The 26,973-nt window shown below is 37.4% G+C and overlaps 1 protein-coding gene across 2 annotated transcripts; it reads left to right on the top strand.

Moving 5' to 3' along the window:
• Window positions 1-4,607: 4,607 nt before the first annotated feature.
• LOC141599987 (uncharacterized) lies at window positions 4,608-12,022 on the top strand. 2 transcript variants are annotated; one of them, XM_074420135.1, is made up of 6 exons: window positions 4,608-4,699; window positions 4,859-5,416; window positions 5,964-6,401; window positions 7,976-8,483; window positions 9,893-11,253; window positions 11,579-12,022. In XM_074420135.1, exons 2-5 carry the CDS (start codon window positions 4,882-4,884, stop codon window positions 11,244-11,246), a joined length of 2,835 nt encoding a protein of 944 aa, XP_074276236.1. In that variant the 5' UTR covers window positions 4,608-4,699; window positions 4,859-4,881; the 3' UTR covers window positions 11,247-11,253; window positions 11,579-12,022. The 2 variants fall into 2 exon arrangements, with proteins under 2 accessions (XP_074276236.1, XP_074276237.1); XM_074420136.1 differs by having other exon boundaries at window positions 4,612-4,699; window positions 11,651-12,022.
• The last annotated feature ends 14,951 nt before the right edge of the window (window positions 12,023-26,973 follow it).

The following is a 26,973-nucleotide window of genomic DNA, read 5'->3' as shown; positions in this document are numbered from 1 at the left end:
GCAATGGGTAACTTTCAATCGATGTTTGGGATAGCAAACGATGTCAGTTTGAGGTGTTCTTCGACTCGTTGGAAAGGTGAAAATATAAGCTTTTCATGGGATACCAACACGATGGTCAAAGGTGGCCTTATATGGGATCTATTGCTGTGTAAAGTAAGGCTGGTCGTAGAGATTAGCGGGTGGTCGGGAATTTTTAGTGGGTCTTTTAATGAGGTTATAATGCTTTAGTTGGTTTGAAATTTGGTATTGGTAGCGGGGAGTGCAAGGTAGGTCTTAGTTGTGTTGTTTGTGGTGGTTGTTGGTTACAAGTGGTGGTTCGAGGGGAGTTAATTTGAAGGTAAAAAATGTTCAAAAGAATGTCAAAATATGATTATTTTTTTTGGGTCAATTCACTCACCTCAAACCACCACTTACAACAAACAACCACAAAAAACAACATAACTACGACCTACCTTACACTCCCTTCTATCTATATACCAAATTTCAGACCAAATAAAATACCCTTACCCCATTTAAAGACCCACGAAATACCCTATGACCACTCGTTTTAGAGCTAGCCTCTCCAACCAGCCTTACTTTACACATCAATAGACCCCACATAAGGCCACCTTTGACCATCGTATTGATAACCCCTGGAAAGCTTTTATTTCCACCTTTCCAACGAGTCCAAGAACACCTCAAACCGACATCGTTTGCTATCTCAAACATCGACTGAAAGTTACCCCATTGCAAAATGTTAAGTCCTTCGGCCAAAAGGTCGTGTTTGACAACAAATTTTTTATTAAAGGTAGTGTTTTACAAACTTTTTTTTTAAGGTGGTATTTGAAAAAAAAAAAATTAAATGTTGTGTTTGATAAAAAAACCCATTTTCTTATATGGAATGCTATTTATTTTGAACCAATTTATTTTATTTCTCATGATTATGATATATACATACTTTGTGTTACAATGTCTCATTCCTAATATTTATTCTGAACCAATAGCTATTTATTTTATCACAAATTCTCATTTGTGACGGACATATATCTGTCGCAAGCTTGCGACAGGTCAAATACAACCCATGTGGGGTAGATAACACAAAAGCAAAGTGCCCAGGGAGTAGTATTCTGTTTTGTCTTATCTACCCCACATGGTATTACTTGACCCGTCGCAAGCTTGTGACGGATATACCCGTCACAAGGGAGACTTGCTGTTATTTTATTAATCAAGTTTATAAAATTAAAAATGGAACATGAGATTAACTCCTAACAATAGGTTCAAAATTAAGTAAACATGGGCCAAAAAAATTATCAAAAAGAAATTAGTTTGATATTATGAAGGTCAAGAGATCATGAAATTAAAAATCTCATATTTAGGCTCTGTTTAAAAAAAAAGCTTAAATTTATCTAACTAAAATTTCATTTATCTTTTTTTGTTGTAAGTATTTGGTGGATAAATTATTTACCAAAACAAGCGAAACATGTGAGAAATAAGCTACCTGATTTTTTTTAATACTTCAATTTATAATATTAAATATGAAGTACTTACTATGTCCTTTTATGCCATATTATCAAAAAACCTATCTTTTGGTTAGTTTAAAAAGCAGTTTTTATTTAATCGGTTAACTGATTAGTTCCGAATTTTCAGTTATCTTTTAAGCTCGTTTTTTAGGTTTCAGTTAATTTTTATAATGAAATATGAGATATAATATATGATTAATGTGTATTGACATTAATATACAATATAATTAGTTACATATTGTATTTTGAGTGTGTAGTACCTACTATTTCGTAATGGTTAGATTACTTGGATATATGTTGGTGGTATATATGAAATTTTGTAGTAGATTAAATTAAGTGATACTACTAATGCGTACGTGAGTCTAGAACAGATCATCAGTTCATTATATGAATAACACTATGAATTGTTCCATTGTTACACAAAAGCTTTGAGTTGTTTAAACCCCCAAATTCTACTTCAGTTTTTCTCGGTTTCATTCCTCCATCTAATGATCTTCACATTCATATAGAAAGTAAATTATTGAAACAAAAATAGTAACATATATAGATTAGTGAAATGTTTTATGTATTGATAACTTGAATGTATATGGAGGTGTTTATGTTTATGATTTCTATAAACACACTCCAATGATTATTTAGTGATTACATTTTGACGAAATCGTAATTTATACTTCGTGTAATTACGTAATATTACACTACGTCATCTTAATATAACACTTTAATAAATAAATTCATCTTTTATCTGCCAGCTTCTTGAATTTTGATGCGAGAATACAAACTAAAAATGTATGAGACCATAAGTGGGGGAAAATAAATGCAATAACTTGAACTTTTATGAATTTCTATTATCTATTTGATAATTTTAATCTACTTATATTAGGATAATTTTATTAAAATATATTAGATCTACTTATATTAAGATAATTTTATTAAAATTTGTTTTAAATACTAAGAAATCTACTTTTATTAGGATAATTTTATTTATTTAACTTTTTTCGAAATCTACTCTTGTTAGGATTTCTAAAAAAGTTGGATTATCTAATATCGCTCGAAAAGTTCCTGCTTTATATATATATATATGTTATTTTATTAATCAAGTTTATAAAATTAAAAATGGAACATGAGATTAACTCATATATAACAATAGGTTCAAAATTAAGTAAACATGGGCCAAAAAAATTATCAAAAAGAAATTAGTTTGATATTATGAAGGTCAAGAGATCATGAAATTAAAAATCTCATATTTAGGCTCTGTTTAAAAAAAAAAGCTTAAATTTATCTAACCAAAATTTCATTTATCTTTTTTTGTTGTAAGTATTTGGTGGATAAATTATTTACCAAAACAAGCGAAACATGTGAGAAATAAGCTACCTGTTTTTTTTTTAATACTTCAATTTATAATATTAAATATGAAGTACTTACTATGTCCTTTTATGCCGTATTATCAAAAAACCTATCTTTCGGTTAGTTTAAAAAGCAGTTTTTATTTAATCGGTTAACTGATTGGTTCCGAATTTTCAGTTATCTTTTAAGCTCGTTTTTTAGGTTTCAGTTAATTTTTATAATGAAATATGAGATATAATATATGATTAATGTGTATTGACATTAATATACAATATAATTAGTTACATATTGTATTTTGAGTGTGTAGTACCTACTATTTCGTAATGGTTAGATTACTGGGATATATGTTGGCGGTATATATGAAATTTTGTAGTAGATTAAATTAAGTGATACTACTAATGCGTACGTGAGTCTAGAACCGATCATCAGTTCATTATATGAATAACACTATGAATTGTTCCATTGTTACACAAAAGCTTTGAGTTGTTTAAACTCCCAAATTCTACTTCAGTTTTTCTCGGTTTCATTCCTCCATCTAATGATCTTCACATTCTTATAGAAAGTAAATTAGTGAAACAAAAATAGTAACATATATAGATTAGTGAAATGTTTTATGTATTGATAACTTGAATGTATATGGAGGTGTTTATGTTTATGATTTCTATAAACACACTCCAATGATTATTAAATGATTACATTTTGATGAAATCGTAATTTATTTTTCGTGTAATTACGCAATATTACACTACGTCATCTTAACATAACACTTTAATAAATAAATTTATCTTTTATCCGCCAGCTTCTTGAATTTTGATGCGAGAATACAAACTAAAAATGTATGAGACCATAAGTGGGGGAAAATAAATGCAATAACTTGAACTTTTATGAATTTCTATTATCTATTTGATAATTTTAGGCCCTGTTCTTTTGGACTGAAACTTATAAGATCTGAACTAAAAATCAACTTATAAGATCTCGAATCAATCGAATCAACTTATAAGATTTGAAATCGAACTTATAGGATCTCGAACTTAATCAACTTATAGGATCTCGAACTAAACTTATAGGATCTCGAATCAATCGAATCAACTTATAGGATCTCGAATCAATTTAAATTAAGTGAGTATAGGATCTCGAATCAATCGAATCAACTTATAGGATCTCGAATCAACTTATTGGATCTCGAATCAATCGAACTTATAGGATCTCGAATCGAATCAACTTATAGGATCTCGAATCAACTTATAGGATCTGAATCAATCAATCAAACTTATAAGATCCGAAGTGAACTGAAATTAAGTGACTTTAAGTCCAAAAGAACAGGGCCTTAATCTACTTATATTAGGATAATTTTATTAAAATATATTACTTCCTCCTATTCATTCATTTTGTCCCTCTTCTATTTTGCACAAGAATTAAGAAAATGATTTTGGACCACACAAAACACTCTATTCCACTCTACCCCACATGTAATTAAATTTGGACCACACAAAAGTTACCAAAAAAGGAAAGAGGGACAAAAATCCGACTAGCTTCGATAAGGAAAGAGGAACAAAATGAATGAATAGGAGGGAGTATATTAGATTTACTTATATTAAGATAATTTTATTAAAATTTGTTTTAAATACTAAGAAATCTACTTTTATTAGGATAATTTTATTTATTTAACTTTTTTTCGAAAACTAATCTTGTTAGGATTTCTAAAAAAATTGGACAATAGTTCATGCTTTAGATATATGTATTGATTGATTGATATCTACCAAAAGGCATAAACAATTACAAATCCGAAGAGCAAGCGAGCTCAATACCTTATCTTACATCTCCCCTTCTTTCCTCGGACGGCTGCTGCGTTTCAGGTATTCACTCTTCCCCTTCTTTCTTTTTCCCCAATTCCCTATCTCCTCTTCTTTTTTTTTCTTCTTCTTCATATATTTCTCTAATCTAGGGTTTACTTTCCTGTACCGATTTAATTCAATTCAACTCATCAACCAATTAATCTAGGGTTTTGGTTTTAGGTTCTATTTTAGGGTTTTGTACAATGGCGGACCGGAATGCAGTTGTTACGGCTCGGCCTGTGTGGATGAAGCAGGCTGAGGAAGCTAAGCTCAAGAGCGAAGCAGAGAAAACCGCAGCCGCCAAGGCTGCTTTCGAGGCTACCTTCAAGGATGTGGACATGAACAAGCCCAAGGCGGCAGTGGGAGCTGATTCATCTGACAGCGAGGACGACATGGAATATTTAGCCAACAAGCCCATTGGACCTGTCGACCCCGGCAAGTCTACTGCTGCTGGTGCTGGGGTTTCTGGGGGTTCTGCTGGATCGCCAACCTCCTTTGTTTTGACTGCCAAGGATTCCGATGGGAGGAAGATCCCCAATGGGGGTGCACAGATTGTTGTTAAGGTTGTTCCTGGAGTAGGGGTTGGGGGTTCCGATATAGATGGGGTTGTTAAGGATCAGGGTGACGGCACGTATTCTGTTACCTATGTTGTCCCTAAAAGAGGGAATTATATGGTCAATGTGGAATGTAATGGGTTTGCTATCATGGGTAGTCCGTTTCCTGTGTTCTTCAGCGCAGGTAATTTCATTCTCTCTTTTCTGCTGTTTGCCTTCACTTTTGTATCTGTGATGAGGGTTAAAGACTTTGGGTAGAGATTACAGATCTTAGTGAGCTTATAACCTAGTTTTCATTGCTTTCTAAATTGCGAGCTTCTTATTTTTGATGAAAACGGAAATCATTGTTAAGGATGTTATTCTTTTTGTGTATATATACTGTCGGGAAGTTCATCTGTGAGTTTGCTCGCAGATAACTTGGAAAGCTTGATGCGTTGTGGGATTATAACTCACTGTTGGTCTCTCTAGATCTGACTTGCGGATAGGGTGTTGTTGTCAAGACATTTGAATAATGCTTGCGAAAAAAACAAAGAATAGAATAAGTTAGTGCTTGGGTAGCCTAGCAAGCCAGTGCTATGAATTTAGTGGTCGAATGATTGTAGCTTGTGTATTTAGTAAATATATTAATACCCGCCAAATATACACATAAAGAAAGTGGGTGTTTGATGTGTCATAGCCATCTGTTTGTTGATCTTTTTTACTGAAAAGCTCCGTTATATGCCAAATTTCAGGAAGCGCAAATGGAGGGCTGCTTGGTGTAGCTCCAACGACGTCATATCCAAACCTTGTTAATGCAAATATGCCAAACATGCCTAATTATGCAGGGTCTGTTTCAGGCTCATTTCCTGGTTTAGGTGGGATGATTCCGGGACTTGTTCCTGGTCCTTCTGGAGGTGTGCTTTTGCCTGGTATTGGAGCTTCCTTGGGGGAGATATGTCGAGAATTTCTTAATGGTCGGTGCTTTAAAGCAGATTGCAGTTTAAACCATCCGGCACACAATTTGCTAATGACTGCAATAGCCGCAGCCTCTAGCATGGGAACAATGAGCCAAGTTCCAATGGCGCCATCTGCTGCTGCAATGGCTGCTGCACAAGCAATCATGGCTGCTCAGGCTCTTCAAGCTCATGCTGCTCAACAAGCTCAGTCTCAATCATCGAAAGATTCAATCGGTAATTCTTCATTCTTTTTATTTTTGTGTATTTTTGTGTGCGGTGATGGTTTCAAGACTGTTATTTTTCCCGTGATTAGTTTAGATCATCAGTTATTTTTCCTCTGTTTATGTTACATGCCCTCTTTTGAGCTTAGATTATCTTTGCTTTCAGTAACTCTTTTCTCCCTTCTCCCTTCTCCATGAGAATATATACTTCTACTTTTGTGTGGCTGAAAATAACCGGTTAGCTTGTTAGCAAGTCATGCATAAAGAATTAGGCTGTATGGTTTAGCACATGCCTATTCTCTCTGTAGAGTGGTGTTACCACATATTCAAGCAAGGGTGTTTTATAATATCTTCGAGGTTGACTGGTTTAGTTGAAGACCTGCGTTAGAATACATTTTGTTAAATTTTGGGTTTTCCATAAGGTTGGTGTTCAATCATCAGATAGCTTTGTTCCAATTATGTTTACTAATGATTTGGTTTGTCACGGGTTTCACAATATAGCCTTGTTTTTTTTCTTTATATTTCTTCCCAGATGAGGTTACTGATGAGTGAATAACCTGTGTAAGACATTGTTATTATGCAAGAGCACAAATTGGATTCTGTGCTCAACTTTTGTCAGTTGTTGAAATTTGCAAAATGGAGAGTACCAACTGAAATCCACATCGACTTCCACCTTTGCACCGGAAAAACAATCATCGCCTTCACATCCCACAAACACCATCTCACCACCTACGCAACCACGACCTATTCTCCAGACCCACCCTAAAAACCACTTTGACTACATTAAATCCGCTCGAACTGATTTGTGGTTCGTGCCACCGAAGTCCGAACCTGGTAACACTGGTCGGAGATGGTTGAAAGTGGCGATTAGACCTGCCAAAACCTGACCCGGCCCGACCCAACCCGACCCGGTTTGACAGGTCTAGTGGCAATGATCTGCAGTGTCGGAGACGAAAATTCGTGGCCAATGGTGGCGTAACAATGGTGTTGGGTCCGGTGGCTAGTTGAGTGCATAGAGAAAGGAGGATGCGAGTAGGGGTTAATGGGATGTATATAATGGTAACTTTGTCAAATAAAATTTACCCAAAATAGAAAGTGTAAACAATCAGTTGGAATGGCCCAAAAAGGGATACATAAACAAGCAGGTGAATGAGAGAGTGAAATATAATGAATGTATTAGGCGACTATTGAGGGGAAAAAAAACCTTCTATGTTGTCACAATTTAATGGCGTATATCAGTATATTCCATTTTGTTTTTTCTTAGATAATACTTGCAGTCTTGTGGCAACAAATGGGATTGGGCGATTGCGTTTGTAATGATCTGTTGCTAAATAGGTGAAAGGTCATTATGTCCTGTAAAAAAATCTCATACTCTTATACTGTCCTACATTGCTCCTGAGACTTTCTTTATTGGAAATTATACTACTTTTTAGTCTTTATTGGATGCTTTCTTATGATGAAATTGTTATTTTATCCATGAGTGCTGTGTTGTAGCTGTATTCTTGCTTCTCTCTGCCAACGAAGTGACTAGACAAAGACTTGTATTTTATTGGAGAGTTTGTTAATCTTGTTAGTGATCATTCCCAGGTGCATCTGAGAAAGATAAGGCTGAAATGCTGAAGAGAACAGTCCAAGTCAGCAACCTCATTCCTGTTATCACTGCTGATCAGCTGAAACAGCTTTTTGGTGTTTGGGGTACTGTAGTGGAGTGCACAATCACTGATTCAAAGCACTTTGCTTACATAGAGTACTCAAAACCTGAACAAGCAACAGCTGCACTTGCTGCAAATAATTTGGATCTTGGTGGTCGCCCCTTGAATGTTGAGATGGCAAAATCACTTCCTCCTAAACCTGCTACTTCAGCAGCATCTTCTTCCTTGCCAATAATGATGCAGCAAGCAGTGGCTATGCAACAGATGCAATTTCAGCAGGCTTTGCTTATGCAGCAGACAATGAATGCGCAACAAGCAGCTAATCGTGCTGCTACTCTGAAGTCGGCCACTGACTTAGCATCAGCTAGAGCTGCAGAAATAACGATGAAAATGAAGGCTGCGGGATTTACAATTGACGAAAATGATTCTGAGAGAAAATCTAGGTATCTCCTTCATTGAATCTACATAAAGCTTAGTTTAAAAGCGTGCCTTTAAGGTCAAGGCTGATTCTAGCCAAAACTCCTTAGGGCGCTTCAAATATGCCTTGTGCATAAGACGTAGAAAGTGATGCACACTCCTATGCACATTCCATATTTTTTTTTCCTGCTTTCACCTTCTTTCGTAATACTTGGCTTATATGGCATCCATCTTTAAATTCCCCCCAAAAAATATATTTGCACAATATTCTATTTTTAAGTTACAATTTTGTTTGAAAAAACAATTCGCCTCGCATGCACTATGTGCTCCCCTTTGCTTCACACCTTGCACCATGAACTCGATGTGCCTCTCGCCTAGCTGCCATTTGAACTAAGAGTGTAGAGACCGTTCTCCAGTGGTTGTGATAGAATTTACCCTTAAAACCTATAGGGTACACTAAAAGTGGCACTTTTCCACTACTATCCTGCTTTGATTCTATGGGCCACATCTCCATCCAGTTCTCCATTTCTTTGAGTAATAGATCCTTAATACCTAAAAACGTTGGAACCATGGACTATCTCTCCATTGAGACTAAATCGATCCTGCCCCCCTACTCCCATTTCCACTAAATCTACAATCCAAATATTCCATCCTCCTTTACACATTTTTTTCACTTCACTGAACCACTGTACTTTTTCTTTTGCTATTTCTCAGTCTTTGGTCTTGTATACTTGCATGAACATGAGAAAGGCTAGGGTGTTGCATTAGGACAACCACAATTTTGGATGTGGTATAAATGAACCTCGAAGATGCCTTACAAACTATCTTCGACTCTTCAGCTTTGGAGCCATACTTGTGTCTAAGACGACCCACCCTTCTCTGCAAGGGCAATATTACACCACAAAGTAGAGGAAATGAAGGATGTATGATGCATACAATATGATTAATGACAATGTTGAGCCTTTTTGTCTAACACATCGCTCCATTTCAATTTAAAACTAAATATTTCTTACTTTCAGTTAAGTTTCTCTTTTGAAGATATGCCCTCATACTCATATCCTCATTTTAAGACTGTCTAAATGTCTCGTAATTTGAGTCTTGAAGAGTTGACACTTGAATATGTACATACCCCGAGTCTGGGTGACATAGCTTATTTATTAAGAAGTCATTATTGGTCTCGGTGGATGTTGTTTGCATTTTCAGTAGTGTTAGGCTATTGTGGTTCTTTTGTCAGTAGTTGCATTGAGCTATCTTGGTTTCTTCCTGTGTCTGTCTTGTGGTATTGTTCATTTGCTTATTTGTGGAGGGTGGTGGTGGTGGGGGGATCTATTTTTCTGTGCCCACGCTAATCTTTTATCTTGATTAAGCTGGTTTGGATAACTGTTTTATATGATGGTTTACATTTTGGCCTAAAGCGAATTATTTTTATTCACAGATCTCCACAACCGTCGAAGTTAAAGTCAAGATCCATCTCAAGATCACCTGTAAATACTAATAAACGGCATAGGTCCCGTTCTGTCTCACCTATGCATCATTATCGAAATCGTAAATCAAAGTCGCCCATAAGATCTCGTCGTAGGTCTCGTTCACTTTCACCTAAAGCCAGGCATTCTCGACATCATAGATCCAGGTCTCCAGCATTGCACCGTCATTACTCGAGTTATGATAGGCGGTCATATAGAGATGTTAGTGACAGATTCAGAAGGCGAGATTCATATGGTTCACGAGATTATCATGGCTCTGCTTCAAGAAGACATATTAGTAGGAGCCCAAGTCCCCGAGGAAGGAAATCATATCGAGATAGATCAGATTCGCCAAAATATCGCCGTCATAGTTCAAAGCACCTGTCAAAATCACCTGATCATCACCGGGGAGGTAGGTCTTCCCCCACAAATGATGACGAAAGAAAGTCAAAACAGCGGCACCGTTCGAGGTCCCTATCTGTTGAAGATAGGGATAAGTCAAGCCAGAGAACCAAGGGAAACAAAGAGAAGATCACACATCATAGTCGAAGGCGATCAAGGTCTGTATCTTGTGAAAACAAGCTCCACAGTGGTGACAGATTGACCCCAGGAATTTCAGATGACAAGATGCCATCTCGTAGGAAGCGCTCAAAGTCAAGATCTGTGGAGGCTAAGCATAATTCTGATGAGAGAGTAAATAACTCAAAGCATCGGAAGCGGAGTCGTTCCAGGTCTGTAGATGGAGACATACGTCGGAGGGTATCAAATGAAAAACATAAATATAAAGATAAAAGGCGTCCAAGGTCCAAATCTGTTGAGGATGATCGCAAGGCTGAAACTAGGAAGCGCAATCGCTCTAGGTCTGCAGATAGAGAAACAAATCGAAGGGTGTCACATGCCAAACATAAATCTGTAGATGGAAGGCGTTCAAGGTCTAAATCTGTAGAGGGTGACCTTAAAGATGAAACTGGGGAGGAAAGACAGAGACGTCGCAGCAGGAATCGCTCTAGGTCAGTTTCTGCAGAACCCAATTCTCATTCAGGAGGTAAGTCCTCTAGACATAGGGATGTCAAAATGAAGAGTAAACATAAAAGAGCATCAAGATCAAATTCGCCAGACGGCAAGGCCCACGAAAGGGGCGATGGAAGTGCCATTATGAAATCAAACTTTGGCAGTAGCAGAAAGCATGAAAGTGATGCTGAAAATGACGGGAGCCCGTCCTTAAAGCCCATATTAGATGGAAGTGATTTTGATAAATCTGATATTGCGCCAGAGAGCTTATCTGGAAACCCCAACATTAGTGCTGAGCTAGAAAGTTCGAATTAACGAAAAGGTAAACTTCAGCTGAGTCATATGTTCATGCTTCATGTTATTCTTCTGCTTCTTTAAATTGAGAGACTATATCTTTCTCTTACCATTTGTTTGGATGGAGGTTAAGGGAGGGAGGGAGAGATAGGGGGACAAATTCCATTGTTTAGTGAGCAAATTGGGTTGTAATCGAGGGTCCATTTTCCCTCCTACAAGCCAAATTAAAATCTTCCAACATAGGAAAGATGCATGTGTAATGTTCAGACGTCCTCCTAGTAAATGTTACCAAGTCATTGAACAATTGATTTTATAAGCTGTTTTCTGAAATGACCAATGTTATGGAGTCGCAGGATCACAAGATCAAGAAGCTGGTCCATGTTCAGCCCATACTGACTTTGTAACCTGAACTTATAATTCACCAGGATGAAGTTTGTCAATGTTAAGTGAAGATCTATTGGCTGTAACAATGCAAGGGTCTTGAGAGAAGGATGAGGGTGAAAGGCTTGAAGACTATCTTCGTGTTTATGATGTTGCCATGACTATCGCATTGACGCCATCAAAAGCATGTCGCTGCGTCAAAATTTCGAATTCCAACTTTGTGAATCGCAATATGTTTTCTGTTTGACAGCTGCTTATATTTTAATTTCAGGCCGTGTTTACATTTTTCTTCACAAAAGTTGGCCTTGCTGCCTTGTATTGTTTTGCAGGTTGAGTGAAGGTGAAGGACAATGGAGGTTTCTTTGTTGGATTATTATCAGGAATTCTTCTTAATTCAGTGTCAACAACCAGTGTTTTTACGAGGTTCTTTGATTTATTCTAAATGTATGTTAACTTTCTCTTAATTAAAAATCACAAAAAAAAAAAAAACATCTCGCTTGAGGATAGTTTTGTTCTTTATTCATTAGTTGGGAATTTCTGAAGCAGGAATGATTGCCTCAGTATGTCACGTTAGGAATTTCCATCACAGTGGAAAAATCGTCTTCCCCCTCATAAAGGGCAAATTATTGGTCAAATGTATGTTCTATATAGTTTGCAGTTTCGTTTTAAATGTCAGTGCTGTTGGGTGGTTGTTTGGTCATTGGTGTCACTGATTCCAGGTCTTTTTTTTTTTTTTTTTTTTTTTTTTTTTTTTTTTTTTTTTTTTTTTTTTTTTTTTTTTTCTTTAAAATTTTTTCCCCCCCCGTTCTTGGGTTTCTGGGACTGCTACTTTGACGGACAGGTGCTGGTTCCACATGGAGGCTTCTGTTAAGAGCTTTTCATAATGAATTGGAAGGACATGTTTCTTTGACTTTGTATTAAGGTATGCTGTCAAGGGAATTGTTAACCCTTTTCTCTTGAAAAGTGTCTGCAACTACAGCTTGTTTTAGAAGAATAATTGGCTTGATTTTTGAAACCAATAGCCATATTTCCTGAATCCACAATAGCATTGGATTTTACTGATCTGGCGTGAATTTTGTTCTTTACATCTCTCCCTTCAATTTTTTTAATATTAATTATCCCTTTAGCTCCATCTTTTTTCTTCCCTTTTCTCCAGTTTTTGGAGTTGTAAAATTGCTTCCATTAGGTAAGCACCTAAAGTCATGATGAACTAGATGTGCTGAGCGAAAAAGCTTGAAAAAAGGATTATGACTCTACAAAGTAAACTGGCTTGGCTGAGAGACCGTATTCCATGGTTTGCTTGCTCTTTCTCCTCAGGTAACTTGCTACGCACTCCTTGTCTCAGATTTTTGGCAGATGCTTTCAGTGAATATCACTTGAAAAGCAGGAAGTTTGTGCTAGTTTTTGTTGTCATTTGCCCAGAAATTTCGTTTTACTCCTTTTAGTGGCCTAGAACATACAGCGGTGACTAGTTTGAAATGTCACTGTTCTGCTAAATCAATGTAAAAGCCAATGGTTATCATTCCCACCTCGAATACGAATGGTCGCATAGAGCTAGAGGTTGAGTCCTGGTGAACTACTGTTGAAAGTTCAGTTACTTTCAATATTTAATATTTTGTGTGATTCGTGGATTGTAGAGATCGTGCTTCGGCTGGCTTCCACGCAAATTATGATTGAAAAATTATTGATTCTAACGCAAGGCACAAAACCGCTGTCCTGGACAGCGGCTTTCAGGTTGTACAAAGTGACGCGGTTACTAACTCTACTACCTAATGCGTTACTGGTGCTATGCACATAATCTGTTATCGCCTATGAATAATGTATGACACGAACAACTATCAATAATATAATCATCTTTATGAAATTTCCCCCTCTCAAATTTTATCATCTGTGTGTACAAGCTGCTCCCACTGAATTGGGGATGTTGCAGCGTTCATTGGGGATGTGGGTAGTGTACATACATGCATTGCGCTTTAGAAACTTATGGGCAAGTGATTTTTAGTGAGAAATGGAGTACTCTGTTTTAGCTCCGACGTCAGCAATCTTTGTTGACCCTGTGTGCATTGTATAGATCGATTTAAGGTAAAGTTTTCATTCTATGGTTTAATTAGTTGATGGGTAACGCATTGCCAGTAGTTTTGGAACATTTCGAAGCCACTGCACCGACATCCACCTCCCTTGTTTTGGTTAACTAATTTGCTCCACTGTCTTTCCCTTATTAGTAATTACCCGTTCCCAATTTCAATCCATCTTCTAAATAAATAAATTATTGTATTGTTTTTTTAATTGAATTTAATACTCTTACCATTTTAAATGTGATGGTCGTGTGTGGGGAGAGAGAATGGTTTTGGAGAAGAAGAAGATGAGGGAGAAGAGAGGAAAAGAATATAAAAAAGATTTTTCTTTCTATTTTTAATTGTTTATTATAATAAAAAGAATTTTGGAGAAAGGGATAACATCAGACTAACGTGAAAGTTGACGGAAAAGCAAATGAGGTCCTTATATCACCCCTTTCATAGTTTAGGTCCTTATAGTTATATTTCTCATTACTTTAAGTCGTCGTGTAGTTAACTCAGAGAAGACCTTATAAACAAAATTAATTGGGACCACAGACCACACATACAAGGTTACCACTTACCACCGTATCAAGAATACCCTTTGCACCTACCTATAAGCCTATAAGAGATCATTCCTCTAGCGGTGTACAATCAATAGCGAATATAGAAAAATTTCTTTCCGGGGTCCGGATTAATATTTAAAATCTATATACACATAAAAAAGTTGTAAATTTATTTTTTTAGCTTGAAAATTAGACAAAATGCGCAAAAAAAACGCACCCCGGAAAGTTCTTCATAGATCCGCCGCTGTGTACAATGGGCTGGGGCGGGCTGGGCTGTCAATTTGTGGCCCAGGCCCGACACTAAAAAAGGTCGGGTTGGGCTGTGTCTGGCTGGGCTCCATAATGTTTGGCCCGGGCCCGACCTATATAGTGTCTTTTTAGTGTTTTTTGAATTTTTAGCGGGCCAAGCTGGGCTGGGTTGGAAATTTGGGGCACTGTCCCGGCTGGGCTAGAAAAACGCGGGCTGGTTGGGCTAGAAAAAATTGGCCCACTGATGCGGGCTGGGCCGAGTTGGCCCACACCGTTGAACAGCTCTACATTCCCGTTACTATGTTTTTCTTTTCTTTTCTTTTTCTTTGGTTTTCTTTTACTAAAACAATTTGGTTAAATAATTAACAACGAAAATTCCTGCCGGTGAGGGCCATAAATTTTTGTCCACCGACAAGATAGCAGAAGCGAATTAGTCCTTAAGAAAGAGACTCTGATATCATGATAAATAAAACATACTCTAGAAGGGAGGAGTTTCTCATACAGTAGATAATATTGATAATCGTGTTGTTCAATCATAACAATACAAGATCATATATATATATATATATATATATATATATATATATATATATATATATATAGATTTAGGATCCGGTGAGAACGAATACTCGGTGAGAACGGTGAGAACAAGCTAATTTAATCAACATTGATACCATTTCTTTCCCGATGAATCAATTTTCCCAAACTCTCTGCCATAATATAATTCCCATTTGTTAATATCAGTCACTAAGCCACCACCCTCACACGTCGTCAGACTCCCACCGAAGGTCCGGATCCACCTCGTCGCCGACGAATCTCCGGCAGCCACCTCAACCATCCACCGTCAACATTCTGCAACCGGCAGTCAAATTAAAAAGACAGTAACAACCAAATTTAATCACAGGAGCTACGATGACAACCTCTCTTTCACATACTGTCACCGGAGTTGGAGCTCCGGCAAGCTAACACTATCAGCACGCTCGATTGACGGCAGAGCACCACCCCCGGATCTCCGAGAGCCACCACAACCATACACATTCCACATTTAGCCATCAACAACACTAATCGTCTCGCCGGAGCTATAAATTGTCTCGCCGACGTGCTGTCAACGGCGACGAAGTTGATTATGCTTCGATGTATCTACATTAATTATTGATGTATCTAACCCCTATTTTAATGTATCTTAAAATAGATACATAAAATTAGTCACTAGGTACATCAAAATTGATTTGAGATACATCAATATTTAACCCAGATACACTAATTTCGTTACCTTCGACAATGATGAATCTGGTGATGGTGACCACGCAAAAAGCACAGATGATGACAGCATAACTATTTTTATGTATCTTACCATTGATACACAAAATTAGTTATTAGGAATATTAAAAATTGTTTGAGATACATCAATATAGAAACAAAATTCACTAATTGCGTTTTGCTTAAACTGAGAAGAGTGTTCGGTTGCCGTTGATTATCTGTAGTCGAAAACTAGGTCGCTTGCGGTTGCTAAGGTGGTGGTGTGCCGGCTTGTTCGTCGTGTGCAGGTTTGTACCAAGAGATGTTCGCCGGCGTTGTTGACTGTCGCTGGTGGCGGCGGTAGGTTACTTTGAATCGTTACTCGCCGACGATAATAACACCTGAGCAAATTGAAGAGTGTGGGATCGGACGAGGGCTGATGAAATGGGTTTGAGGGAGATAGGGTATTGGTCGATATTTTGTCGCACGACGGTGCCGGTGATGTGATGTTGTACCTCCGAAAATGGCAGTTTAGATGTTATGATGGTGGGTTGTTGGCTGGTATCAGTGTATGATTGAGAGTTTTGATAATTGGATTTGTGGGATGTTAATTTGTGGTAGAGTGTGGGACCGTGGGATTGGGTATTATCACCAATTAATGTGCGTCGTTGATTTGTGTAATCCAATGGAGGAGGGTCGTTCTCACCGTTCTCACCGAGTGATCGTTCTCACCCGATCTCACCTCTCTCTCTCTCTCTCTCTCTCTATATATATATATATATATATATATATATATATATATATATATATATATATATATATATATAGAGGCGGGATCTCGTGAGTTGGGGTCTTATGGTGAGTTGTGAGTTGGGAAAATCTGAACCATTTGATAAGTAGAAATACACGGTTGAGATTCAACCAATAAAAAAAACAAAATCACGCGTGAAACCAATCATCTCCATAAACTCAACTCTCTCTCTCTCCATAAACCAAACTCTCTGTCAACAAAAATCCCAAAAAAAAATCCACATATCAGCTATGGCGTCCTCAACCAAAAACAAAGCCAATAATTCATTGAAATCTTCACCTTTATCCACTTCCTTGTCCTTTCCGACAATCACAAAAATAAGTTAGGAATTAACTTTTACTTCAACGATGTAAATGACAATCACAATCGAAGTCGATCTCGTCCGACAACGAGAAGCGGCGACATCGCCGACGGAGTGTTCGAGCTCGAATCGTTCGACAACAATGGCGATTCCTCCGCTTTATCCTCCTATTCCTTTATCGTCGTCATCTCCTTCTCGGTACACGAGATGATTCTCGATGCAGATGAGGACGGCGAGTACGGTGGAGAGAACGTCATCTCCGGCAACGGTGTCGACGCTAATTGTTATATGTAGTCTATTCGCTAAACCGAAATGGAATCCGAGAGGTTTGCTAATTTTATGTTGATGAAATTAATTGAGATTTTTGTTTGTGCTTAAAATTTGATGTAAATTGTTGGATGCGATTCTTGATTTGCATTTGATACGTATCTTTAAAAACGTATACAATCAAATTGAACGAAGTCAATAGATGCTGAACAGATGAGCATGAGATTGATAATAGATGTTTTTCAAATTTAATTACTCCGTAATAAATTGATCGCAGTTTTTTTTGTGTGTGAAATTTGATTGCAAATTGTTGGATGCAATTAGTGATTTCGAGTCTATGATACAGATGCCGAGCAGATGAGAGTGGTGAGGGAGATAAAAAAAGCGGATCAATTTATTACGAATTCTTGGATGCAATTTGTTGTGTTTGTGAATTTTGATGCAAATTTTAGGACTGAGAGTGATGAGAGTGCAATTACATTAGTGATTTCAACCATTTCATCCGCTTTTCGAGTCTACTGTTATTGCAATTTTTTGTTTAATCATTTCATCCAAGAATTTTGCCGAGCAGATGTCCTAAAACTGATTTCAATCATTTCATTAGTGATTTCAATCATTTCATTAATTACAAATTTTCATTAATTGCACTCTCATCACTCAATTCATTAATTGCACTCTCATCACTCTCCATCTGATTGTTTGCAACAGCTCAGTTCGTCGGGGTGTTCATGGTGGATGGCAAATGAGTAAAGGAGATGCTCGAGTAGGCCTAGAGACAAGACATGGACTCTAATTCCGAATCCTGAAAAAATGATCGTCAAAGATATATTTATTTGGAAAGAGATGTTATGGTTTATCAACGAAAGTTGTTTCCTATGGTATGCAGACCTCAGTGAAACAGGACCGTCTCTCAAAGTTGTGAAACTAATACTTGAGCCTCAATATCAGTAGAATAACAATAGAATAATAGTAGAATAACAGTAGAATAACAACACAATAACACCTGGTAAAAAAATCAAAGTGGCACCGGAATAACATCACAATAACAAAAAAATCAAAGTAGTAAAAAAATCAAAGTGACACCGGAATAACATCACAATAACTGTAGAATAACAGCACAATAACACGGGGTAAAAAAAAAATCAAAGTCATTAAAAAAATCAAAGTGACACCGGAATAACATCACAATAACACCAAAATAACAGTACAATAACATGCGGTAAAAAAAGTAAAAAAACAAAGTAGTAAAAAAATCAAAGTAGTAAAAAAATCAAAGTGGCACCGGAATAACATCACAATAACAGCAGAATAACAGTAGAATAACAACACAATAACACGTGGTTAAAAAAAAATCAAAGTCGTAAAAAAAATCAAAGTAACAGCAGAATAACATCACAATAACAACGGAATAACAATAACATGTGGTAAAAAAAGAGAAAAAAAATCAAAGTCGTAAAAAAATCTAAGTAAAAAAAAAAAAGCACAATAACAGCATAATAACACGAGGTAAAAAAAAATAAGAATAAAAAAATTCAAGTAAAAAAAAAATCTGGTACAAAAAGAAAAAGAAAAAAAAGGTAACATAATGAGAAAATTTGAGAAAAACATAAGAGAAAAAAAAATCAAAATGTAAAAAAAAAAAGCATAACAAAAGGTAAAAAAAAAGGAGATAAAAAAATAAAAGTAAAAAATAAAAGAGTAGTACTAGAAAAAAGAGAAAATAAGTAAATGACAATGATTTTATATGACAAGTAAGATTAGATCTTGACCACCCATCTTTAATATAATCTAGTGGCTGAGATTCCCCCAACTCACAACTCACCATAAGAACCAAAAACACCAAATCCAATCTCTCTCTCTCTCTCTCTCTCTCTCTCTCTCTCTCTATATATATATATATATATATATATATATATATATATATATATATATATATATATATATAGAGGAAGGATCAACTAAGGTCCCTTATATATTTGAGTCCATAAGTCCTTCTAAGGGCCATTGGATCAAGGCAATGGAAGGCTAGGATTTGATGTCAATATGTGGCTACAAATTAATCCCTCCACCTTTTCTCTAATTAACTCATCAATTCAATAAAACAACCTCACTAATCATTCATCATCTCATTATCACAATTCCTCCTCCTCTCTCTACATCTCACTTTTCTCTCTTCTCTAAAAAAAACCCCAAAATCCCAAAAAACCAAAACCCAAATAAATCACCCACTCCTCTCATCTTCATTGACCACCACCCACCACCACCCCACCCGACACCAACTAACCACCCACCACCCCCGCTGCCGCCGTCCCACCGCTGCTGACACGTTTTTTTTTTTTTTTTTTTTTTTTTTCCTTTTGTGTTAATTTGTATGTTTTGAGTTGTTTTTTCCATTCATTATTTTTTTTGTCTTTTATTTTATTTTAGTTGTCTTTTATTTTGTTAGTTCTCATTTTTTATTCATTTTCTTAAATCTCTCCTTGTTATACGTTTTATTTAAGATTTCGGGTTTTAAATCTCGTTTTTTTTTGTGAGATACATTTTTTTCATCTAAGACAAAAATGGACTAAAGTTATACAAAAATGAACCAAAGTTATACAAAAATAGACCAAAGTTATACAAAAAAAGACTAAAATTAGACAAAAATGAACCAAAGTTATACAAAAATGGACTAAAGTTATACAAAAATGAACCAAAGTTATACAAAAATAGACCAAAGTTATACAAAAAAAGACCAAAGTTATACAAAAAATGGACGAAAGTTATACAAAAATGAACCAAAGTTATACAAAAATGAACCAAAGTTATACAAAAATGGACCAAAGTTATACAAAAAATGGACTAAAGTTATACAAAAATGAACCAAAGTTATACAAAAATGAACCAAAGTTATACAAAAATAGACCAAAGTTATACAAAATAGACCAAATTTATACAAAAAAAAACTAAAGTTATACAAAAATTGGACTAAAGTTATTCAAAAAATTGGACCAAAGTTATACAAAAATGAACCAAAGTTATACAAAAATGGACCAAAGTTATACAAATATGGACTAAAGTTATACAAATATGGATTAAAGTTATACAAATATGGACTAACTTTAGTCCATTTTTGTATAACTTTGGTTCATTTTTGTATAACTTTGGTTCATATTTGTATAACTTTGGTTCATTTTTGTATAACTTTAGTCCAATTTTTTGTATAACTTTGGTTCATTTTTGTATAACTTTGGTTCATTTTTGACTAACTTTAGTCCATTTTTTTTATAACTTTGATCAATTTTTGTATAACTTTGGTTCATTTTTGTATAACTTTGGTTCATTTTTGTATAACTTTGGTTCATTTTTGTATAACTTTAGTCCAATTTTTGTATAACTTTGGTCCATTTTTTGTATAACTTTAGTCTTTTTTTGTATAACTTTGGTCTATTTTTGTATAACTTTGGTTCATGTTTGTATAACTTTAGTTCATTTTTGTACAACTTTGGTCTATTTTTGTATAACTTTAGTCCATAGTTGTATAACTTTAGTCCATAATTGTATAACTTTAGTCCATTTTTGTATAACTCTAGTCCTTCATATGTATAACTTTAGTCCATATTTGTAAAACTTTAGTCCAAAATTGTATAACTTTAGTCCAAAGTTGTATAACTTTAGTCCAAACATTGGATAATTACAGAAAAAAACCATGACGGAGAAAAACACAAGCAAAGAACATGTATAACTCTGGACACAGAATGTATAACTGCAGGCATTTAATGTATTACTCTAGGCACAGTCTGTATAACTTTTAGCATATAATGTATAACTCTAGGCATATAATGTATAACTCTATGCATATAATGTATCACTCTAGGCATTTAATGTATAACTCTAGTCACAGTATTTATAATTCTAGTCAAAAGATGTAAAACTCTAGTCACAATCTGTATAACTCTAGACATACAATGTATAACTCTAGGCATTTGATGTATAACTCTAGTCAAAAAAAAAAAATAACAACAAAAAAACAAAAAAAATAATATGAAAAATCTAAAACAAATCTAAAAATCTAAAAACTAGATCTAAATAAATAACAACATAATAAGTAAATAACAAAAAAAAAAAAAAAAAAAACCAACAACCCAACCCAACCCGAAATCTGAAATAAACCAAATAACAATAAAAAAAAACCAAATAACAAAACCAAATTTAAATATCGTGTGTATAACTCTAATGCACGCAGTGTATAACTTTAATAGGCAAGATGTATAACTTTAGTCCAAAAAATCAAATAACAATAACCAAATAAAAAAATAAATAATAAAAACAAAAACAAAAAACAAAAACAAAACAAAAAACAAAGAACAAAAACAAAAATAAAACAAAAAACAAAAACAAAAATAAAACAAAAAACAAAGAAATCGAGCAAGAGGAAAAAAACAACAAAAACAAAAAAACGGAATCTGAAAAAATGACAACAAACAAAGGAGAAGATAAAGAAAAAACAATAACACCAACAAACAATAACACAATTCAATATCAATAATATATAAGATTTAAAGAAAAAAAAAAGAAATCGAGCAAGAGGCGCGGTCTGGTGGTGGATGGCGGCATCATGTGACGTGCGCGGCCGGGGGAGGGGTATGTTGGTGACGGCAGATCTGGAATGTGGTGGTGAAGGAGGTGTGGCGGTTGTGCGGTGGGGATCTGGGTGTTGCTTATTGTCGTGGTGGGTTGTGGTTGCTGCGGTGGTGGCGGTTCGAATGGAGGGATACGAAGGAGGGGGTGCTGGTGGGGTTCGAATGGAGGGAGGTGGCAGTGGAAGTGGGGTTCGAATGGAGGGATACGAAGGAAGTGGTGGGAGGTCGGGTGTCGGGTGGTCGGCAACGATCTTGGCGGCGATGGGGAGGTCGGTGATGGTGAATTATTGGGCAGGCCGACGTCGGAGGTGCCGCTAGGTGGTGGTTCAGAAAGAGGAGAGGAGGAGGGTGAGAAAGGTGGTGGGATTTTTGGGTTTTTATTTTGTTGGGAATTTGAGATAAAAGAGAGATATAGAGAGAGAGGAGGGTGGTGGGATAATGAGAGGAGATTAGGAGAGGCTGAATGTTTAAGAAGTTAGAAGGATTAAGGGAGGTAATTAGATGGGATTAATTTGTGGCCACTCATTGAGAGACAATCCCATCCCCTCCATCCCTTCCATCCAAGGGCTCTTATAAGGACTTAGGACCTTATATGGTATAAGGACCTTATAAGAACCCTTCTATATATATATATATATATATATATATATATATATATATATATATATATATATATATATATATATATATATATATTCGAATAAGCCTCCTTATTTCCTTTTCCATGTATTCACAATATCTTCCTTATTTCTATTTTTGGTAAATGTTTGTGTGGTCCAAATTTAATTGCTTGATGGGGTAGTTCGTTTGTATGCTCCAAATTTAATTACATGGTGGGGTAGTGTGTTTCTTTAATCTTTGTGTCAAAATGAAAAGGAGAGGGTTATGTATAATAAAGGGGAGTATTACCCTTGATGTAGCTAACCCTAATCCTTACTAGGTAAACCCACGGTTACACAATTTGATAGGTAAAGTTCTTATCATATATCATATATTCTACGGAATTACTTTTTTACATACGGATTTTACTTTTTCACATATACTTTTTCATTATTTTTCCATCTACTACCCTTCTCCCCTAAAACTTAAGCATATTTGTTATAAATAAAAGAGAGTTGTGAGAGAATAGAGAGAGCAGAAAGGTATTCAGCTTTATTCATATGAAGGGTATATATAGTAGAAGAGTACTTATGTAATATGGTAATAGAATATCTCCTAAAGATACGGTAATATATGGACATCCATATAATATCTTTAGATATTTCGTAACACTCCCCCTTGGATGTCCATCATCGGAGAAAATGCCTCGTTAAAACCTCTACTAGAAAAACCCTATGGGACAAAAATCTAATAAAGGAAAAAGAGTACAATAATCTCCGTAATACGCACTAAATGTTGCCTCGTTAGAAACCTTGCCTGGAAAACCCAGTGGGACAAAACCATGGCTAAGGGAAAAAGAGTGCAACGCGTATTTACTCCCCCTCATTAAAACATCGCTTGACATCCTTGAGACGACGCAGCCCAAGTTGATAGATTAGCTTCTCAAATGTCTTGCTCAGAAGTGCCTTGGTAAAAATGTCTGCGAGATTTTCACTAGAGCGGATTTGTTGAACACTAATGACACCATCTTTTTGAAGATCATGAGTAAAAAAGAATTTCGGCAAAATGTGCTTCGTTCTATCACCCTTGATGAATCCTGCCTTGAGTTGAGCGATGCATGCAGTATTATCTTCATGTAAAATAGTTGGTGATTTATTTCTTGGAGATAGATCGCATGATCCTTCAATATGATGAATAACTGATCTCAACTATACACATTCTCGACTAGCTTCATGAATTGCTAACAACTCAGCATGATTTGAAGAAGTGGCGGCTATAGTTTGCTTCACGGAGCGCCATGAGATAGGAGTATTACCACATGTAAACACATAGCCAGTTTGAGAGCGACCATTATGCGGGTCAGAAATATAACCTGCATCTGCAAAACCAACTAACTTTGTTTTGCATTTATTAGAATAATATAAACCCATATCAGACGTACCTCGAAGATAACGGAGTAAATGTTTGACTCCATTCCAATGCCTTTGAGTTGGAGAAGAGCTATATCTTGCTAAGAGATTTACTGAAAAAGATATGTCGGGTCGAGTATGACTAGCAAGATACATTAAAACTCCAATTGCACTCAAGTACGGTACTTCAGGACCAAGAACTTTCTCATTTTCTTCACGAGGTCGAAACGGGTCGTTCTTCACATCAAGTGTTCTTACAATCATAGGAGTATTCAACGGATGTGCTTTATCCATTTTAAATTGTTTTAGCACTTTATCAATGTAGGTCCCTTGATGTAACAAAATTCCACTGTCAAGATGGTCAATTTGCAGACCAAGACAAAATTTTGTTTTTCCTAAATCTTTCATCTCAAATTCTTTCTTCAAACATTCAACGGCTTTTGTAATTTCTTCAGAAGTTCCAACAATATTAATGTTCCGGGTGTAATTCCGGAGCAGAGTTTGTGACCACGTAAGCTTGTTGAATGACGTCTTTGCTTGTCTCTTCCTTTCGGTCTCTCCTGTAAAGATGAACAAACTGAGGGCTCGGCTTGGTACCGAGCGTACTCACTCCGACGCTCAAGTCAGTAAACTTAAAGGGATTAAGTTGTGTGTTACTTGGCAAAGTATATTGTAGAGAGATAAGGGAGTTTATACCAGATTAATAGTGAGTTTATGGATGAGTTGTCGATTATTGGATCGATTTCTCAATGAGGATTGAGGAGTATTTATAGACTTTCACCTTTTGTCACGTAGTGGCCAAGTGGCAGAGCAGGTGGAATGACTGTTCTACCCTCGGTGAGGGACCCATGGCGGGCCGGGCTGGCTGGTTGACTCCATGCCGAGGGGACTTGGATGTGAGTATGCGGATATGCCTCCCGGGGCTAGTTGCCAGCCGAGACCCAATGTGACAGCCGACAGTCGCTGCGTCGGTTAGGGTTTGTCTAATATGTTGACTTGTTTGTGGATATCTTTGACCTTGCTCAATATGTTGACTCGGTCGGCGGGTGCGAGAATATGCCCCATCAATTTGCCCCAATAGATCTATGCCGTGGTATGGACCTTCGATGAGTGTTGAGCGTATTCTGCGCAAGTTGAATTTCTTCCCGCTTCTTCTTCCTCGGCTTGGTTCCGTTCGGCCGTACCATATCCCCCCTCCACATGGATGTGTAATGGACATCCTATGTGGAAAAGAAAGTGGCGCTGGCCGAGACCAAGGTTGAGAGTGCCGTTTGTACTTTTGATTGCCCCCGGCCGGTGCTGTCTTTGTTTTGTTGATTAGCTGGCCGTTAGCAAGTAATACCAAGGAGCGTGGTGAAGAAGATTTGTAACTGTATGTCGATTGACATTCCATGGCTGCATGCTTGACGCGTGGCTTGGCATTGATTGGTCGATATTTCATGGGCTTTGCCCTGATTGGCCCGTTTCATGAGCTTTGCTCTATAAATAGAGCAGCGTGCCCCGTTTTTTGGCCATCAAACTTCATTTTCTCAAAAAAAATTTCCTCTCTCTTAGTTTTTCGAAGAAACTTCTCTCTAGTCTTCAAAGCGTTACTCGGCGTAGCACTTTTCCAAGGTAAACAAACAAATTTTTCCAACTTTTTAATTGTTAAGTTTTTGTTGTCACTATGTCTTCTGCGGATGCTCAACCCAGTACCTCTGCGCCGGGGGGCGAACCGTCGCGTCCTGATGAAGAGGAGGCACTGGTTGTCACCCCGATAGGGTTTGGGGGTCCCAAGCCGCTTTCTCCTGAGATTGATCCAAAATTTTTGGAGGGTTTTGAGGATGATGATGATGAGGCGACCCCTTCCGCCGTAGAGAGGCCGCTTGTTTCGTGGCACGGTGATGCCCTCGCCGATCGACGATCGTGTCCGGGACGAATAAGTTCGCTAGCTGCTCCGGTTCTGATCTTTTTGAACACCATTACTCCTTCGGCAGGGGGTATAGAATTGTTATCCCTGAGGAGGGTCAGGCCGTCTGTTGCCCTCCCGAGGGTTGTATCGGCGTATACATCAGACACCTGGAGTATGGGCTCCGGTTTCCTCTGAATGAATACGTTGCTGCCATTATTAAAGCCATGAATGTCGCCATGGCCCAACTGCATCCGTTGGCCATCAGGACGATTGTTGGTTTTGTATGGTTGTGTCTTTTTAAAGGAGAGGCCCCAACGGTGAACCTCTTCCGTCGGCTCCACCATCTTAAACAGACTACCCTAGGCGGCCCGGGTGGTACAAAGATACGACCGAGCCGGGCTTCGTCACCGTTTCCAAGCTGACGTCTTGCAAGGACTGGAAGGGGCGGTGGGTATACGTTGAGGTTCCGGAGGACTACTCGCTGCCCCGGTCCTTTCAGAGCCGCGTCAATTTGCGGTGTGAGAACCAAGGGGAGCATGACAAATATGTCTCCCGGAGTAAGCTTAAGATGGACGCCAGCAGGGTCTATCTTAATGAGGACGAAAAGCGGGCAATGAGGCTTTTTGAGGCTGAGAAGGATGGCACGCCGAAGGGATGGATGCCCCCGACGCAGATCGTTCTTCAGGATGAGCTGCTCTGCCACGTCGGCCTCATACCGGCCCTCGAACAGGGTGAGTGGTGTCGGTGTGAGGCCCACCCTTGCTTTTTATGTTTCTGTTTTTGAACTTTGATTTATTTCTTTTGCTTAACTCCTGCTTCGTTTCTTTTGCAGACCGATTTGGCCCGGAACTGCCTGTCTCCGTCCTCAAGAGGTTGGGACTTGACGTGAACGGGAGAGTTGTTGAGCTGCATCCTAAGGCCGGACCACGTGATCGCAGACCGGCTCCTCACGAACTTATGGAGCAGCAGTTGAAGGCATTGGATGTGACGGCGGCTCGGTGCGGTTGCCGTGCGTGCGCGCCGGAAACCAAAGACAACGTCTACGGCGGCAACGGCGTCAACCTCGGCTCAATCTGCAATCCCCGTTGTCCAAAAGGAGCAGGTGGTCATCGTTGATGTTGAAGAGGAGGTCACCGTTGCGGAGGGTCCTCCTCCTTCAAACAAGAGAAAAGAGGCAACGCCTTTCGCATTCTTTATTACCGATGCCGGAAAGAAAAGGGGTCAGCCGACCCTCCAACCAAGAAGGCCAAGGCTGGTACGAATCTAACCTACGGCTCGGATTTAGCGGGCTCTTTAGGCATTCCTGATGACAGGCTCTCTGACATGTCAATGAATGTTGACATCGATGCTTTGTCTGA

Source organism: Silene latifolia, chromosome 9 (assembly GCF_048544455.1).
Source record: "Silene latifolia isolate original U9 population chromosome 9, ASM4854445v1, whole genome shotgun sequence".
Taxonomy (NCBI): Eukaryota; Viridiplantae; Streptophyta; class Magnoliopsida; order Caryophyllales; family Caryophyllaceae; genus Silene; species Silene latifolia.
Note: the sequence above shows the minus strand (reverse complement) of the source record. Positions and strands in the feature narration are given on the sequence as shown.